The sequence below is a fragment of the Phalacrocorax aristotelis genome, chromosome 1 (assembly GCF_949628215.1).
Source record: "Phalacrocorax aristotelis chromosome 1, bGulAri2.1, whole genome shotgun sequence".
Lineage (NCBI taxonomy): Eukaryota > Metazoa > Chordata > Aves > Suliformes > Phalacrocoracidae > Phalacrocorax > Phalacrocorax aristotelis.
The window spans coordinates 153018572-153036175 of NC_134276.1; the positions used below are offsets into that span (position 1 = coordinate 153018572).

The 17604-nt window shown below is 40.5% G+C and overlaps 1 protein-coding gene across 1 annotated transcript in view; it reads right to left on the reverse strand.

Moving 5' to 3' along the window:
* Positions 1-17475, reverse strand: part of PKP2 (plakophilin 2) — a 43632-nt gene extending 26157 nt beyond the window's left edge. Inside the window, exons 1-4 of the mRNA XM_075116730.1 lie at positions 17095-17475; positions 10971-11083; positions 7639-8333; positions 1806-1944 (exon numbers count right to left, since the gene is read on the reverse strand). Coding sequence (XP_074972831.1) covers positions 1806-1944; positions 7639-8333; positions 10971-11083; positions 17095-17308 — 1161 coding nt within the window. The 5' untranslated portion in view covers positions 17309-17475. The remainder of the gene's footprint in view (positions 1-1805; positions 1945-7638; positions 8334-10970; positions 11084-17094) is intronic.
* Between the last annotated feature and the right edge of the window lie 129 nt (positions 17476-17604).

Below are 17604 nucleotides of genomic sequence, written 5' to 3' on the forward strand. Positions count from 1 at the left end.
ATTTATAAACTGCTTTGAGATTGCTGGACGTAAAACATTCCTGATGTGCCAAGTTTGTTTTTTTTTTTTTCTCAGCAGCCAGCTTGATGGAAAGATAATATTTTTCTCTGTCAGCTTCTGTGAATGTATTGAAAGTGTATTAAATAAGAATACATTATACTTAGTACTTCTTATCTGTGGCATACCGCCAAAAAAACAGTAAACTTGAAAATGTAGACCTTTAAAAATTGTCAGCTAGTTAACTACTGAACCACCCACATTTAACAAAGACTACTCTTCGGTGTCTAGTTCTTTAGAAAATGAGGATTTGGCCCCAAATGAATAAAGAATTAAGAAGATGTTATTTTACAGCAGCTGTATGGAAACAAATAGTTTCCAAGTTCTACATGTGGTGGCAAATGATGAATCCCATATGAGCTGTGATGGGACACAAGCAAGCCTTGGCTCGTTTAGGAATGAGTGTACTATGGAAAATACCTTACATTCATGTACAATTGAGGACCGTTTCCTCCAGCATCTCAAAATGCCATATGGTTTTATGGACAAACTCATCCTTGTGCAGAATCACCACCATGTGAAAGACTTAGAAATCTGATACAACTTTTTTGAGTAGTCCAGAGTTTAATGATAAAAGGAATTCAGTATGACCGACAGGTGTTGGCAACACTAAGAAATGAAATGTAACAAAGCCTTTTGCCCTTCATGCCCTGGCAAACTACACTGCCTGCCTGATTCTGCTGTACAAAAGGCAGTTTCTTGCTGCTGCACTGCTGACCTGATTCCACCTGATTCAACAGTCATCTAGATGCTAACAGAATGAAATACAGAAACATATATCTTGAGGTAAATAGAGCACAGAACATGCTGAAGGCACTTTGACCTATTTTATTACAGTAGATAAGCCCTTTTGACACTGATACTGTGGCTGGTTGGTTTTTTAAACATTTATGCAGACTTTCTGTCAGACTTTCTGTCAGAAATTTTAAGTGATTTATGACTCTTGTAAAAGAAGTGGTGCTATTTTGACCTAATGTGCGGAGGAGAATTTACAAAAGATATTGACTGGTCTGTCTAAACTTTCATCAGTAGACAAAATTCACCAAAATACTGTAAGACCACAAGTTCACACGAGAAAGAAAAGCCACTAGCCCCACAGACTGTCAGGTATCATGGGGAGACAAAGTAAAGGAATGCAGGCTGAAAGGCAAAAACGGGAAACAAGACAATGCTAATGTGAACAAGTCCAATGCAGAGCAAACAGAAAAACTCAGCTAGGATATGTGGCATAGACGGGAAATAGAAGAAGGCTTCAGGCCAACTGCTCCAGTTTGAACTTTTGCTCATCCACTTGATTTTCAAGGAAGCTGCCTGAGAGAGGTTTGAATAATAAACCACCTTGAAGCATTCAGTTCTGAAGCTCTGTCCTCAGACTGAAGTTAAGGCTGCTAATTTTACTGGTATTTTTTTCCAAAACAGACTTTGATCTACTGTGAAGCAAGTTAAAACCACCAAAGAACTGAGTGATGTTTGGCGTCACTGAACTGCACTTTATGCTACATTTTTGTGTTTCCTATCACAAAATCCTAAAACCCAAACTTTTGCTAGCGTAGACCAGTACCATTCCACCGATTTAAAAGAATCTGCAGCAAAATCCATCAGCATACTTTAGGGAACATATACAACATCAGTATCCTACAAGGTTTCTTGGAATGCTTTTTTTTTGTGTGTGTTGGCACACAGTGCCATACAGTATAGAAAGTTATTTGCTCTACCTGATTGTAACTCACATAAAAATAATTACTTACTTTTCTTCTGGCATCTGCTTTCTGGAAGCACTCATGCTGTATGCAGGTCACTGCAGCAAGAATCCTGGGTATAGACTGTGTATTTTCACTCTTCAGTATGCTCACTGCATGCTCAAGAGTCATCTCCACTTCTGAGCTCCTTAAAAGTATGGGCAGAGGAAATATAATGAAGCAAGACTGCAGAAAAATAGCCATTTAGCCTGAGAAATTTCTTGTAATACTAAGATTTTCATATTTTTCAAGTAACTTTAGCTTTTCTTAGAAAGCTATTCCCTTTCCAGTGGCAGAAAATATTATAAAAGCTTTATGAGATACTAGTATTCTGGGGGAAGAGACAACCATAAATGGAAGTGTTGCAACAATGAGAGCTGTTGGACAAAGCAAGTCATGCTTCAAATTATAAAAACAAAATGGAAACATCAGTGGATGAAGGAGTAAGATCCAAAGAAGGTCATAACCAAATTAGAGTGTCTTTTACTGGTCATGAAGATACCTTGATGTTTTTCTCAGTAACGTGATGACTGCTTTTTTACATTTGTTTTCATGCCTTACTTCAGCTTCTCAGTCCCCAGCTACATATATACAGGACACAGTATCTGCTTTTTTCAAGCTTATAGAAGTTGTTCTACTTTGAAATAGATGGACAAATCCTTTTTTCAGGTGGGATAAAATAAAAACACTACTCATTAAATTGATTATGTACGTTGCCTGTGGGAGGATTAAAAATATGCATGGCCATTTTCCTCCCAACGTTCAGCATATTTGCTTGAATGATATTTGTGTTAGACAACCCTATGAAAAATTGGAAAGAGAGGTCGCTAGACCTGGTTTTTTCAGCAGTAAATGGAACATAAAACAATTCATGGCACAATCAGGTGCATTAGCTCTGGGACGGGTGGTTATGTTCCCCAGCCTTTTTATTTACATTTTGTTTCAAAAAGTCTCCACGCAGAGGAAAAAAACAAAAAAAAAACCCCAACCTCAAAACAAAACAAAAGTGGACAAAACCATGAGAATTCTATTCTTTTTTAAAACCAAATAATTTTGTGGAACCAGATCACAGGCTGGCCAGACAGGGATGAGAGAGGAGTTTGTGAACCACAGTGAAACAAGTAGTCATTGGCAACAACTCCTTGTTTCAGAGCTACCAGAATCTGAATGGTTTACTTGAAAATCATCTCAGTAAGGGCAGCTAAAATTAAACATTTTGTTAGCTCTGGGACTGTCTCAATAATGGACTGGCAGGAGGAAAAGAGCCTGGAAGTCCAGGCTTGCCCGGAAAGGGCTGCAGAGGAGGAAGGTAGACAAACCAGGCAGAAATCTGGCAGATTTCTCACATGGAATCTTTCTACAAATGCATTGAAGTCTGACTCTTTTCCCCAAAATATTTATGGTGAACTCATGAGCTCTGAGACAAAAATGGATTTTCCTGGAATTTTTCCTGCTAGCTACACTGTAAATCAACATCTGCTGCTTGTTTTTGCTAAAGCAAAAGACAGTTAGTATGGCTGCAAGGACAGCAACGAAGTGAAGAACAATTTCAGTGCACCTGTTGCAAATGAAATTATACTCCTGTACCCTGAGGTTTCCACCTGCCTTTGTATTTCCCTTTGGTATAAATCATGTTATTTCTTGTCTTCTCCCCTCAGTGAGTTAATGTTTTGAGCAAATATGCTGCATCTGTTGGTGCTGAGGCTTGCTTGTGCAAGACAAAGATGAAATGAAGGGGACGGTGTGTTGAGGATGTCAATAGAGAGGTTAAATCAAAGTGAAATTTGACCGAACTATCGTTAGTATCTCTAGTGCCCTGGGCTCTGGTCTAGCAATGCTTACAGCTTCCAGATTTTCAGAGTGTACTTCAGCCCAGGTTTAAAAAAAGTAGCTACTAAGTTACTCTAAGTTGCAAGTCAGATGTACTAATCAGAACCCTGGAAAAAAGCCAGATCATATTTCTTCTTACTCTTTTCTAAGTGGAAGAGAAAAACAGGCTATTCAAGCTTGGGTTTTAGTCAGGTTTCTTAAAACAACAAGGGTTTTGTGACCACGTTATATATGTGCACATGTGAACATGCCTACCTGCCTTTTAGTCACTGCAGTAACTTTGGAGCCCTTTGACCGAATTTAGTCGCCTTCTACAGAGTGGCAGACATCTCCAATGCATTAAATTCTGAGTCATTTCAGTGACTAACAGCAGAGAGGGACTCTATCCATGCACTTTCCAAGGTTAAGATTGCCTCATGGGCTGACCCCTCATGTAACACCAGAGAATCTACGTGGGAACTCGCAGCCTCAGGATGCCAAGGACATCCCAGAGTGATAAAAGCCCATCAGCAGTCACTGCCAGGCTGAGATAAATGCATGTACAGCCAGAGACCAAATTTCTATGTGCTGGGTGTGTAGATCTGCACTGAGACTGAGAGCAGCCTTCTATTCACCACAGTTATCCCTTCGTGGCTGATACTTGTTCATGTGCAGTAGCCAAAATCTTTCACTCCTGTTATGCACTGCCATACTAGGATTGCTCCTCATTAGGTAAAAAGAACATTCACTAATCTTTTATTTGGCCCTCAGTGGTATTCATAAAGTTGCAGCACCTTAACTTTTGTCAAAACAGAATTTAATGCAATGATCCATCCTACACTCAGAACATTTACAGGCAAACTTAATAGCCATGTGGCTGATTAGCATGTGTAATGACAACAAACAAATGGCCATCCAGGCAATTGCTAATCGGAAGTTCTTAATTCACGTTGTTAAACTGAACAATGATTTATCAAGTTCTGACTTCACCTTAATTGCTAGAAAGATAACATTTTTTGAGAGAGATATATATACTGTCTTGTCTAATAATTTTGTGACAGCTCTCAGCACATTTAGAGGTCAGATTCTGTAAGCAGCTGTTTCTCAGACAGTTTCAGGTTGAATCTCTCTCTTTCCTAAACCCTCGATATGAGGATGCTTTTAACTGCTTCACTTTACCAGAAGATACAGAGATAGCACCTCTATACTCTGATTTTTCTACTTTGATTTCTTAGCATGAGCTAATTCTTCTACAGAAAATTTGAAAATGTTTTTATATACATTTCAAATACTATATACAGCTAGTCCACTACTTCTCTTTAACCCTACACAACTATTTTATACCCTATTAATTAACCTTGGAAAGACCCAAATTGTGATTTGCCTTAAAAAGTATAAATTTCTGGAAAAATCAAATTACTCAGAAAACAAGCTTATCCTTTCTTCCCCCTTCCATTATGAAGGGAAGAACAAGTAAGGGAGCAATATATCAGATAATACAACCTTGAAATCAAAGAGAATGGGAAATGACAAGAAAACTGAACTACTAACTTCTTAAGCTGAGAAGTCTTGTCAGAAGAAATTATTGTACTATTGGTGGAATGATGGACTTAAGTGAAATACCTCTGATTTGACAGCAGTGTATACCCCAAAGCAAAATGTTGTCTATTTTGTTTTAAATACTTAATCCTACATTAAACTGTGCAGTTACTAGATGTGGATGAACCAAAATGTACTACAGCCAAAAGAGGACTTACTGCATCAAGTCCTTCCCATGGCGAGAATTACAAGGGGAGTTATTAAATGTGTATTTTAGATGTCTGAAAACAGTAATAATATATGTGGATACCATACATTCGTTATTACATAGGCATGCATAACAAATACTGACTTCGGTCAGCTAAAATGTCTTTAATTTCTTCATCATAATTTTAGAATCTAGTGGTGCAAATCTCTTGAGGAATTGTACCTCACATACTCCTTTTCACCAGCTTCTTCACTAATATAAGCTATTATATTTTACAGAGACTTTTTAAAACTTTGGGTAGAATAAAAAGCCCCTTATTCTCCCAAAAACCAAGCTATGAAACTAAAGTAGAACCTAGGATACTTGAAAATCTAAAGAAGATATGTGTAAATAAATTAAATAGAAGTACTGTGATAAATGAAATCTGTAAACATCTGCAAAAGGAACATTAGAGGCTTTCACAGAACTTCCAGCTGTTTTCCCCTGTAATTTCCAGCAAAAGCTGAACTTAAAAACTAGCACTTAAGTAGCACTTAAGCAATTATGCTGTCAAAAAGATTTCCATTAGGTCACAAATCTTCCGCCTGAGTTCAGCATGGTCTCAGGCAAGCCACTCGCACAATGACTGAAGATAGATGTTTGCATCTGCAGGTATGAAAAGCACTTTGGTTGATGTTTGTGCAGGCAGACAACCAGACTCCAGCGTCTGCACCTGCAAAAGAAGAACCAAAACTGCTTCTACACAAAATTAAATAAAAAATTGTTGGTTGTGGCTCAGAAATGTGCTCAAGAATGTGCTTAAAGTTAAGTAAATGATTAAGTCAATGGGATATATGCCTGTTTGTAAGTTGTCTTACTGAGAAAAAAAGCCCTTCCAGGTACCTATTTTCAACATTACTAGTCCCAATTCTTTAGCTGTTGTGAGCTCTCAGCTGTTTTTTCTGGACTTGCTTGCTGTACAGACTGAATACTTAAGTGTCACATCATTAATACCAGATCTCTTAATTCCTGCATCACCCAGAGGTGAAAATTTTGATCCAGATCGGACGTGAACACAAGCCCGTATATGTTTGTAAACTAGGCATAACACATGACATGTAGTTGATGACAGAAAATACCTGATCTGTACGTAGCAGTGATACCAGATGATGCCTCATCTCACACAGTAGCAAATTTAGAAAAAGAAGAAAGGTGGCCTTCAGAAAAATGAACTTAACAGCTACACAGTTGTGAAAAAGAGACATTTCTTAATAACACTGTTGTAAATTACACCATGATTAAGTTACGTAAGAAATCTTGAGATCCTGTTTGGATTACGAAACAACAACAGAAACCACAGTAAACAGTGCAAGTAACCATCTCCTATTTACCAAGTGGTTTGTTCTGTCCACTGAACCTTAAAAGCTCTGGAAACATTCATAATTATTCTAAAATGAAAAAAATATTCACTCCTGAGGGGAATTCCAGAACTGATAAATTTTCTCTTCTGAAAATAGAATTTTAGACATTCTGAAATTTTCACTGGAAGGGAATTTCAGAGGGGAAAAAATAAAATAAAATAAATTTCTAAGATTTTAAACAATTTTCCTGAAGTCTGGGGGCAGCTTTGGGAATTTCTGCCATGGGGCTAACAGGGTTTCAAATTAAGATAGAGTCCTCAAAGCATGTACAATCTCATGGTAGTAAGAAGCTCTGGGGTCCTGAGATTCAGAGCAGTTTGTATTTGTTCTAGGGATGGATGGTGCTACAGAGCTAAGAGAAATTTCTGCCTGTGTTTTAACTGAAGTTTATAAACACTAAAAAGTTTCCTTGAAACCGTGAAGGATTTTTAACTGGATATTGTCAATCTGCCAGAAGCTGCTTCACTGGTAGATGTCTGACTTATTCTTGTGAGAACCAGCGCTGAAATTATCTGGTCTTTTATGAGCACAAAACCTGCCAATGCATTACTGTGTACTGTGACTTAGGTTGTAAATTACTTAATGACTACTTCATGTCTCCTTACAAAATTGATTTAACTCTTGGCAAAAGGGGGTCCCGAACCTGAGCTGGAGGTGTGGACTCTGCAGTATGTACATACACATACACTTTTTCTCCCTTTCCTCTGTTGCACTGGAAGTGGACTTTTAAAAGCAAACCTGCTTTCTGCGTCCTCCCGCACTGACATTTCATACACTGTTTTGGCTGCTGAACCATAAGCTGTCTGTTTACTTTCTCTTGTTAAACAAACAGGTTCCTATCAGCTGTGACACCCCAGAACCAAAGCAGGTCCTGCATTGTGCTTACCCCAGCTGAGATCCATTGATGGTGACTTGTTCGCTCTGCAGGTAACCATTTCTCCCTGCTGCTGCCATAGCAGCTGTCAATGGCATCCTCTTCCCATCTGTTTCTGCAGTGACACTGGTTATTGAAGCTGGCTGGGAAGCTTCCCTCCTGGCCTGTGTACTTCTAAAAGTACTTTGGTACCAGCTGGACCTTAAAGATTGCCTGTTTTGAGAAGCCAAACGGGAAGCAATTGGTGATCTCACTTGTCCTATCGCACTGCCCGAGGTCAGGTAGTTCTCTTTCTCCAAAAGGTTGTTCATACTGCGACTGTTGCCTGCTTGATGGTACAGAGGTACAGTGCGGCTGGGGTAGACACCATCAGGGACGGCATCATTAATAGCCCCCATGTGGGACTGTCTCTTAAAAGAGCGTCCCCTGTTCACTGAATCACGAAGAGTGTAGCCAACAATCTCAGACCGAGCGTATCTTGGTGGGATAGTCCCGCTGGATCTCCTGCCATCTTCATGCCTCATGGAGAATCCAGTTGAAATCCCTCCGTCATAGTGAAAATCATTGGACACATATGCCAATCTTCCAGGATCCCGTTGGGGTGAAACCTCTAGTCTTTTCAGAGGCTGTCTTTGAGCTCTGTCTTCCAGTGTCTTGTAAGTAATCCTTGTCCCCCAGCCGTTTGTATAAGAGGATGGTGAGGCCACCTGTTCAAGGGTGCATTAAAGAACAGGAGTCACAGTAAGATCACAGCATTTAGGATTAATAGCAAAGAAACCAAAGCAAAAAAGTAAAGATAAAAATGCTAAGGTCTGCTATCAGGATCAGAAAACAAAATGTGAACATCACCAAAATCATGTATTAAAGAGGAGGCTGCAACACTTCTTTGTATCTGCCTAACGAAGGCAGGAAGAAGTGTGGTCTAAACTTCAGGAGACAAAGTCTAAGCACCTAGTGTCCTGTCATTAACTCAAAATAGGTGCGTAAGTCAATTATGGCTGGTAGCAAACAGCCTGCTTGTTAACAGAGGTGTTGGTTTCAGTTTGAAACTCCTTGGGGATTAACTCCCACACCTGCTACTAAAATTAAATTCAAGGCTGTCCAATAGACAGAAGAAAATTAATCAGTCAGATATTAAAATATTATACTAAAGTGTCTGTATATTGCTATTAGCCCTATTAATATAAGGTTATTTAGCCCTCCTGTTCACTTTGTGGTAGGATCTATTAAAAAGAGATAGTCCCTTCCCTGTTTGTCTAACCTCTTAAAAATGAAGGAGACTACATAATATTCCAAGGAAACCAATATGACCATTTCACCGTCTCTGGTTTCCCTAATTCTACAGTTGCAATTTAACATGCTTTTTCTTTTCCTGTCCCTAATGGTCATGGAGAATAATGGATCATCATCTTGTTTTATAAGCTTCTCTTTTCTAAACTCAACAAACCCACTTCCTTCAACCTGTTGTTGTAGGATATGTCTTAAAGATTCTTACTGCTTAGGTGCCATTTAAAGCCTCTCCAATTTTGCTACCTTTTTCTTATGCTCCAAATTGGACATCATACTCTGTTTGAGACCTTCCAGAACTAAATCAACTTGGGAGACTATCTGGCCTTGAAATAAAGGAGTCATGGCCCAATTTTTTAAAACCAGTAAGCATAGTGTCATCCAGCCATAAATCAATGCCCCATGTATTCTATTTCCATGTTGTATTAAAGTTTTGTAATATTAAAGGCATTTTTTAAGATAAACTGAGAAGCTTACAGAAGTTATTAATTGAAGGGACAGAGCTTAGCAGATAGTGGCCAGACTGAAATCTCTTCATTTCACTGTTGAGGCGTTACTGAGGGTGATAATCAACTCAGAAAAGGAGTAAAAGTTGCTGAGGCAAGGATCATTTGATATATCTGTTTGTTCTACAGAAGCTATGCAAGGATATCTTTATCTTTTGTTTGGGGTTAAGGAAGTTAATACTTTTGTGAAATACTAGACCTTGTGGCTTTTTCTGGCTTTCACACAGAACAAAGAGTCTCTCTCATTATTCTTTTTTTAGTATTTCCCACCCCCACCCCCCCCAGCATGGAAAACTGTAGCATTTTCTTGTAGGTTCTGTGTCCTCTCCAGTTTTCCATCTTGTTGTTCTCTTCTAGAAAGAAGAGATTCACACCAAATATTACGGACTGTATGATAGGTGAGACGAGAAGACAGGAGGACAGAGTAGAAAATGTATTTAAGTAAATGGCTCTAACTCTACCCATAAAGAGCTGGAGCTGCTTCATTAACTGGCCAGAAGCTGGGCTATTTTCTTTAATGAGAATAAGCCATTCTTGAATAATCTAAAATCAAGGAAGAATTGGCCCCTATGTATATAGCTCTTTATTATATAAACATTTCTGTTCCCAAGCTAAATTGGTTTCAGTTTACTAATATTGATCATGTAGCAGTGTTGCTATTGAGCTATGCATTGATTTCCAAGTCATATGGTTGCTCCCTCAAATAGGTTCATACCAGTTGTGAGCTATGTGACAAACCCTGCAGAAAAGCGATTATTTATCTTAGCATTCAGGCCATGAACCCAAGAAAAAATAGTCAAAATAACAAGTGTATTTACGATGAGACAGTTTAGAAACATCATTGTATTGCAAAGACTATACTGCTGAAATTCTTGTAATGCTAAAGCAGCTTACAACAGAATTATTTTAAATTATAAGGAATGCTCTACCTGTCATCATGAATCTAAAGCAATCTGCTTTCCTGTGGTTTTGGATGCTTAATTCCCTAACCTCTTTCACTACATTCCCAGCTCCTACCCATGTCATTCGTTACCCTGCAGGATCGCTGGACTTCCTCTAGGAACCTCCAACTCTTCGGCTGGGAGAGTGGCAGCATGGCCTCTGGCCACTTTGAGCTACCGATGTGTGACTGACCTGCTGCCTGGTGGGATGGATAAAGACCTGACTTCACAGAATCACAGGTTGGAAGGGACCTCAGGGGACATCTAGTCCAACCTTTAACTTGTCACAGCCTTTGCCTTAGTGGAGTGTTAATACAGTTTTTTAGTTTCTACCCTGACGCCAATTCTCACAAAATCAATAGGATTGCAGAAAGCCCATCTGTACGACTAAGCTGAATTTAGCCATTGGGCTCAGAAGTCACCAGAAGGGGGAAAAAACGTTAACAAATCTCAGCTGTAAAAACCGCTTTTTCTAAAAAAGGCTTTAAAAAGCAAACAAGCAAGGAAGCAAGCCTTGAAACATCATCTACGTGATATTATTTGTGGTAACAAAATGGATAAACTATGCATGAAGTATTCTATTTATTTCTATTTGTTGTCTTTTCCTCACCTGGTTTGACTGATAATATGAGAAACCATAGGGAGTTCTTGGTGCAAAATCATTTTCAGTAATCCCCATGTTATAGACACGCTCTGGAACACTGGATGCACGCTGCAAAATGCCTGGAACCAAAGACTAATATTAGTAAGATTTTAACAAAACATGATATTGTTATAAAGAATGATTTACAGTACTAGGGAAATGTCCCAGTCTGCACTGCCACTAATATATAGAAGCTGAAAATCAGACAGGTAAATGATGGAAAGAGGTTTGCATTCAAAACATGGCTAAGCAAAACTTTCTGAGGACACAAGCCATTTTTTCAGTTTCCTGTTTATTATACTTAAGACATATTTTTAACTTTTAGAAGTCTTATTGTTCATGTAGCTATTTAGTGAAAAATATTTTAACATAGCAAGCTGATATTTTAAATATCCCAGATAATGACAGATCCTTAAGCATTGAGAAATGGTATCACTGAACAGCTCTTAAGAACACTTATTTTCCACTGTAACCACTTTGAGTATATATGCATGGTTTACATTACAGGCTGAATATAACATGCACAGTACACAGGAAATTAAAATATTGCAGCTGTAGATTGTAGATGAGAAGCATGGGTTGATGTGTATACCTCTGTTACTGTGCACCCTACGGATGCAATTTTCACAACGTACCACTGTAAATAAATAGCATACACTGAGTAGAGACTGTTTATTTCATAGTTGTCTACCTCAACTGCTGGTGTTTCTTCTCCCTTAGGTGCTAGTTTAATGATAATATATTGGAGCAAGGAACGCTTCACTAATCTTCTCAGTGCTTCACCCAAAGAGCTTGAAGAGTCCACAAACAAATTCCATGGTTTTGGAGGCATGTGGCATATGATGCTGTAAAGCAGGGTTGTTTAATGACACTGCAGATCTGCACCTGAAAGGTTTGCTAAGCCTACAGAAGATCCACAGCGTATCTGTTCTAATAATTTTTTTCAAAAACCCAGCTTTGAAAATAGATCACTTCTTTCATTAAAACTGCATTCTTCTTTTAATTAAAAACAAACAAACCAACCAAAAACTTCAGGCTTTTTCTCTTTCAGTGACACAATGCATTTTCAAAGAAAAAGTGCTTCTATTAATATTTTTTTGAAGCAACAAATACTGCTGAAATAATTGTTCATGAGATTCTTGTGTTACTACAAGAATCTGCATATAGGAATACAAATACCACAGGTTATAACACAGACCGGTTTAAAGAGGTGAAACAGAAGTTGAAAGCAAGATATGCCGCAAATTGGTCATAGATGGGGCCAGTGTGTGCTGCAGAAGTTTAGGCTGAACAGAAAACAGTTGTCAATAAAGAAGTTAATTGGACATGAATTTTTAAAATAGCAGGCATTACCTGAGGCACTATAGAAAAGAAATCTACAGAATCAATCATTACCTTGGACAAGCTCATGAAGTCTCCACTTTTAAAAAACAGCAGGAGTCATATGCCCATGGGAATTCAGGTGCCAAAAATAAGCAGGCGAGTGCCTGCTGGGATTTTTGAAGCACCTAGTGTATGTGTCCTAAATAGCTGAGGCTTTCAGTTCGTGTAGTTAGACTCTGGGCTTCATCAGGTGCATGTGGGTATCCCTACGAACTTCAGTACTCCTGTATCCTTGGTTCTTAGCGTCTGTAGTTAGTAAAGGGCTTGACAAGTATTAAAATAAACAAAAGACTCATGTAAGAACAATTTATGAATGATTCTTACTAGCACGTAGCTACCTGGATAAGTCCAAATTTGTGTATAATATAATATAGTATAATACAAAACAATCTAACAGCGGACTGCAATAATTTGAGGCCTATTTAATCATACTTTGCAGTTATTTTGCTTACTTAATCATACTTCCCAATTCTTTCATTTTGGCCACGCGAGACAGATTTAAACATCTATTAGGTGATTTGTTAAGACACATTCACGGTAACTTTGCATCATGAGAGTGGAATGATGCAGCTTGGTCAAACTCATGATTTGGATTGTAATAATTCCTTCGTGACATTACAAGGTTACCATAGCCCAAGGGTCACCCAAGTGCATGAGAAAGCAGTAAGAGGAAACTGTTGCTTTGTACTGCAAAAAATTCCTGCCAATGTACGCCAACATCCAAGATCTACAAATTCATATAAATCTCTAATTTGTGTGATATAATTCCCACATCAGTGCACTATTTCAGGTGCCCAATAAGACTATCTTAGCCTATCGCCTGTGCCTGCTTTTTAAAGATTCACTTTATTCACTGCTGCATATTACTTTCATCTAACGTCTTTAAATACAAATGCATATACATTTGTTTCTTTATAGTTAGTATTTTTCGTCCAATTTACTTAGTGAGAAGTTACTCTCAGTTATTTATCTGCCTAGGCCATAAAGTTCCTTTGACCAAGTACTTTGTGCATGTTTTAGGTAACTCTAAACTCCCTGCCTTTACTAAACAAATTTTTAAAAATGAGGATAAATTAAAAATAACAAGGCTGTCCATGAACTAGTTGAGAATGAACTACATATCTAACAGTTCCCTCTCTGCAAAAGCAAAATATAGTCAATCAGAAATTGTAACACTCAGTTATCTTCAAGCAGTCCTCTTTTTTTAACCTTCAGTCTCCCTGTGAAACTATCTGTCAGTAAACATTTTTCTCTTTCTGAGATAAACACAGTATATGTTAGCTTATGGAATTCCACTTTGCATTTACACTATCTCCTGCCTGCTTTTACCACATCAGTAAATTATTTTGTCAGCAATTTACCTGTAGATTTATTAGGTAGACATAAAATATATGTCTTTTCCTGTGTGCTGTTTACTTGTGCCAAAAGCCAGAGTGTTAAAAGGAAAAAGCGGTAACTCAAATGCTGTGTCTTTCCATTAGTTAAGAGATGCAGAATAGGTGATCTGATCAAAACTTGCCTCTGCCCGTGAAGCTCTCTTCAGCTTATTTTCACCATATTACAAAAACCTACATGTCTTTCCCACCTCTCAGATTTGCTCAGTATTACATATATTCAGAAATCATTAGGCAGTCCTTCTACACTCAGTGCACTGGTTTAAAAAAAAGAAAGGAAAAAAAAAGGCATTAATTTTTTCTTTAAATATATTATGGGTTCATTTACTGTTAGGATTAATATTTTCTAACTGTGAGACTCAGTGTTTTAAGTCTCACAAAAACTCTTTTCAGAAAGTATGCACACGATTCAGTTACTTATCCACAGGGGACAAATGTTATTTGAGAGGCCTTAGGATGCCACACTTGATTTCCAGCAGCCAGTGAAGAAAAGGATGGGTGTTCTACAGGCCCTGTGTCTTGTCTGTCAACCCATGAGGATATTTTGGAAAACTCAGGCATCTCACACAGCAGCAGACACCCATGTGTGGGCAACTGAGCGGAACCGTTTATCACAGTCTCCCCTCTCCCCTGTCAGTATGAACTAAAGCAGCTCAGGAAAGCTTTGGATGTGGTCAGTGGAGGAGGAAAACTGAACCCCTTCACTCTCTCCATGCCTAAAATAAAAGCTGTACAAAAATCACCTGGTATCAGTTATAACAAAACTTTGAGACCTGAAAAAATAATTACACTATCAGGAGAGAGACTATAGATGACTGAGCAAAAATCCCATCTGCCTTCACAGATGCCCCTTTGCTCCCCTGGACGTGACAGGTCCAACATCTCCAAAGGCCTTGGAAGTTCCTCCCCAGCAATCACTGCCAATGACTGCAGGCAGATCAATTTCCTATTTGCTTGGCTTTCAAAACTGAGAACAACAGGAGGCATTTCTAAGACATACAATGTATGAAAAAGACAATCATCCTCCATTAAGGAGTTAGGTTTATCAAATTCCCCTTTAATCATGAACGGTGTTAACCCTCAGTCCTGAGTCTTTTTCACTGCATTTGTATTTGAACGGTTACCATGACAGACCTTTACTACCACTGATTTTTCATACCCAGTGGTTATGTGCTTGGCTAATTTTAGGCATGTATGTGAATACTCTGGTTAGGTATGCGCTAAGTACCTTGCTGAACAGAGTCTGAAATACTCCTACAGATAGAACAGTTATATCACAGGGGCCTGCTCCTGCTCCTTCGAAACTTTTGTATCCTCTTCCCCGCACCTGCAAGCAGTAAGGGACCCGTGGTGAATGTATCTAGAAAACTGTTACAATTCAGAGAAAGTGAATGTTTTGCATGTAGAAGAGTGCATATTTTTAAAAAGTACCCTACATATAAGAATTTACGTGTTTCTCAAAGCATAGCTAAATTTTGAGCAAGTCTATATAGAAAGCATGTTGGGATACACATGTATATATACGTATATTTTTCAGGAAAATCAACAGGTTAAATGCGTGATTGGCATTTGATTCACATTATATATTTAAGATATAGATAGATATACATCTATATTTTTTATATATATATATATGTATGTATAATTACATGGATTACATTCCAGTTCCATTTATTTTTTCTGAGTTTTGCAGTGGGACTAAAAATGTACGGTGAGTTGGGCACAAGGACACATTTGAAAGAAGAAAAGTTCATTTTATGCATGAACAATACATGTAACAGACATGTCATTTGCCACTCCTGATCCTGAAGCTTAAAAGTTTTGGTGTCTCAGAAATGCAAAGAGCTCAAATACTTGACGTTTAGAAAAACAAAGTGAACCAAGACAACTATCCCCAAATTCATTGGGTCTGTTAATGTATTCCAGAGAAGTTGAGTTAGGAGGATGGGAACTTTGTCTTCATGGTGTTTTATGCATGGTTTAGAGATGTCATCTCAGGTTTATGACTCCATATAATTTATTAACTGTTGCTTAAAAAGCTTTTCCTGGGCTCTCTAGGTGAGAGAAAAAGGAATTTAAGTTCCTCTAAAAATGTTTAGAAACCTTACTTAGACTAGCAAGCTAAGGACTTGCACGTGCAGCTGTACATCGCACAGCTGTGTGTACCTGTTTATGCGGTGTGTGTACCGGATTTTTCTGAGCAGAGTATGTCTGTGTCTGCATCGTATGCAGTGTTCGCCATGAGGCATTTTTTAGATAGAAGCCAGATGAAGTACAAGCAAACACTCCTCTGCCTGACAAGATAGACAAGTGAAGTCTAGTTATAAATTTACAGCCCTTTGGCTCACAGCTTTTTGCAAATGAACAGCTTCTTTAATGACAACTGAGCAACAGGGTATATAGCCTGTAAGTCAGTCATATCTTCCTATTTAAAAAACAACATTGGAGTTTTCACGGTAAGCATTGCTCTTTTTAAAATTTAATTTGAAAACAACACATCTCTTCACCATTAATAGTTAAGACTGGGCGGCTTGCCTGTACCCCTCGGCACCTGACAAAGGCGCTCTGTGGGTGCCTGACGCCGCAGCCGGACCCTCGTTGGGGCAGAAGGCACGGCTGCGCGGACCTTACGGATGGATCTGCCCTACAAGATCTTGGAAGCAAGGATTGGTCGATGTCAATTTGTATCACGCACGTCAAGCAACAGGGTAAATATGTCCGGTAGCGTTATCGCTCCATGTTTCCCATTCAAGCCTTTCCTACAGTTACTTTTCCAAACTTCCTTTTGGTTAATTTTTTTTTTTTTGTTGCTTCCAGGTGAAACAAGGAAAGACATTTCCTATGTTTCTTCCCATTTTATTTCGCAAACAGGCGGGTATGCGAAGCCAAGGTATTAAAATAAGCACAATAAGCGGTTGCTGGATTAGGAGAACTTAGGCTCGGCTCATCCCCCGGGCAGCGGCGGCCGGGGAGCAGCCCCCGCCACTCGCCCGAGTCACGGCGGTTGGGAGGGAGAAACTTCTGACTCACTTGGGCGGGAAAAAAGAAAGAGAAGACGCGACAGAGCCACGATTTTCTGCCAAACCCGATACAGGCCAATGCCGGGCACCGCGGCTGCCCCGAGCAGCCGGTACCACCCCGGGGCGGGGAAGCCGCCGAGGCGGCTCGGGTCTCACCCCGGGGCCACCTCGGGCCTCACCCCGGGGCCGCCGCCCCGGAGCCCCTTCCCGTGCTCCCGCCGCCGCCGAAACGGCCACCGGCCGCCACCAGACGGCACCGAGGGGCGCAGGCCCCGGGCCGGGGCGGGCACTCACCGCTGGGCAGCGAGCCCCGGCTCCTCCTGGACAGCGTCTGCTGGACCTGCCGGTGGATCCGCAGCGCCTTCTCCTCTTCCGCCCGGCCGCCCGAGAGCTTGAGCCGGGCCTCGGAGGGCAGCGCCAGGCTGGAGCTGTCCAGCTCCCCCAGGATCTGCTGGCCCAGCACGGTGCGGATGTAGCCCTGCTCGGCGGCGGGGCCGCGGACGGCCATGGGCACAGCCGGGCGCCGCTCCGCGCAGCGCCGACAACCTGTTGCGCCGCCGCCGCCGAGCCAGCGCCGGGGCTCAGCCGCCGAGGGCCGGGCTGGGCCGGGCCGCGCCCAGCGCCGCCTCGGGCCCGGCCCCAGGCTCTGCCCCGCCCGCCGCCCAGGTGCCAGGCACGGCCCGAGCCCCCGCCCAAGCCCGGCCCGGCCCGGCCCGCCCCGCCGCCCGGGGCCGGGCCGCCCCTTCCCCTTCCCTCCCCTCCGCTCCGCTCCCCTCCCGGCGGGGTGAAGGGTCCGGCGCAGCG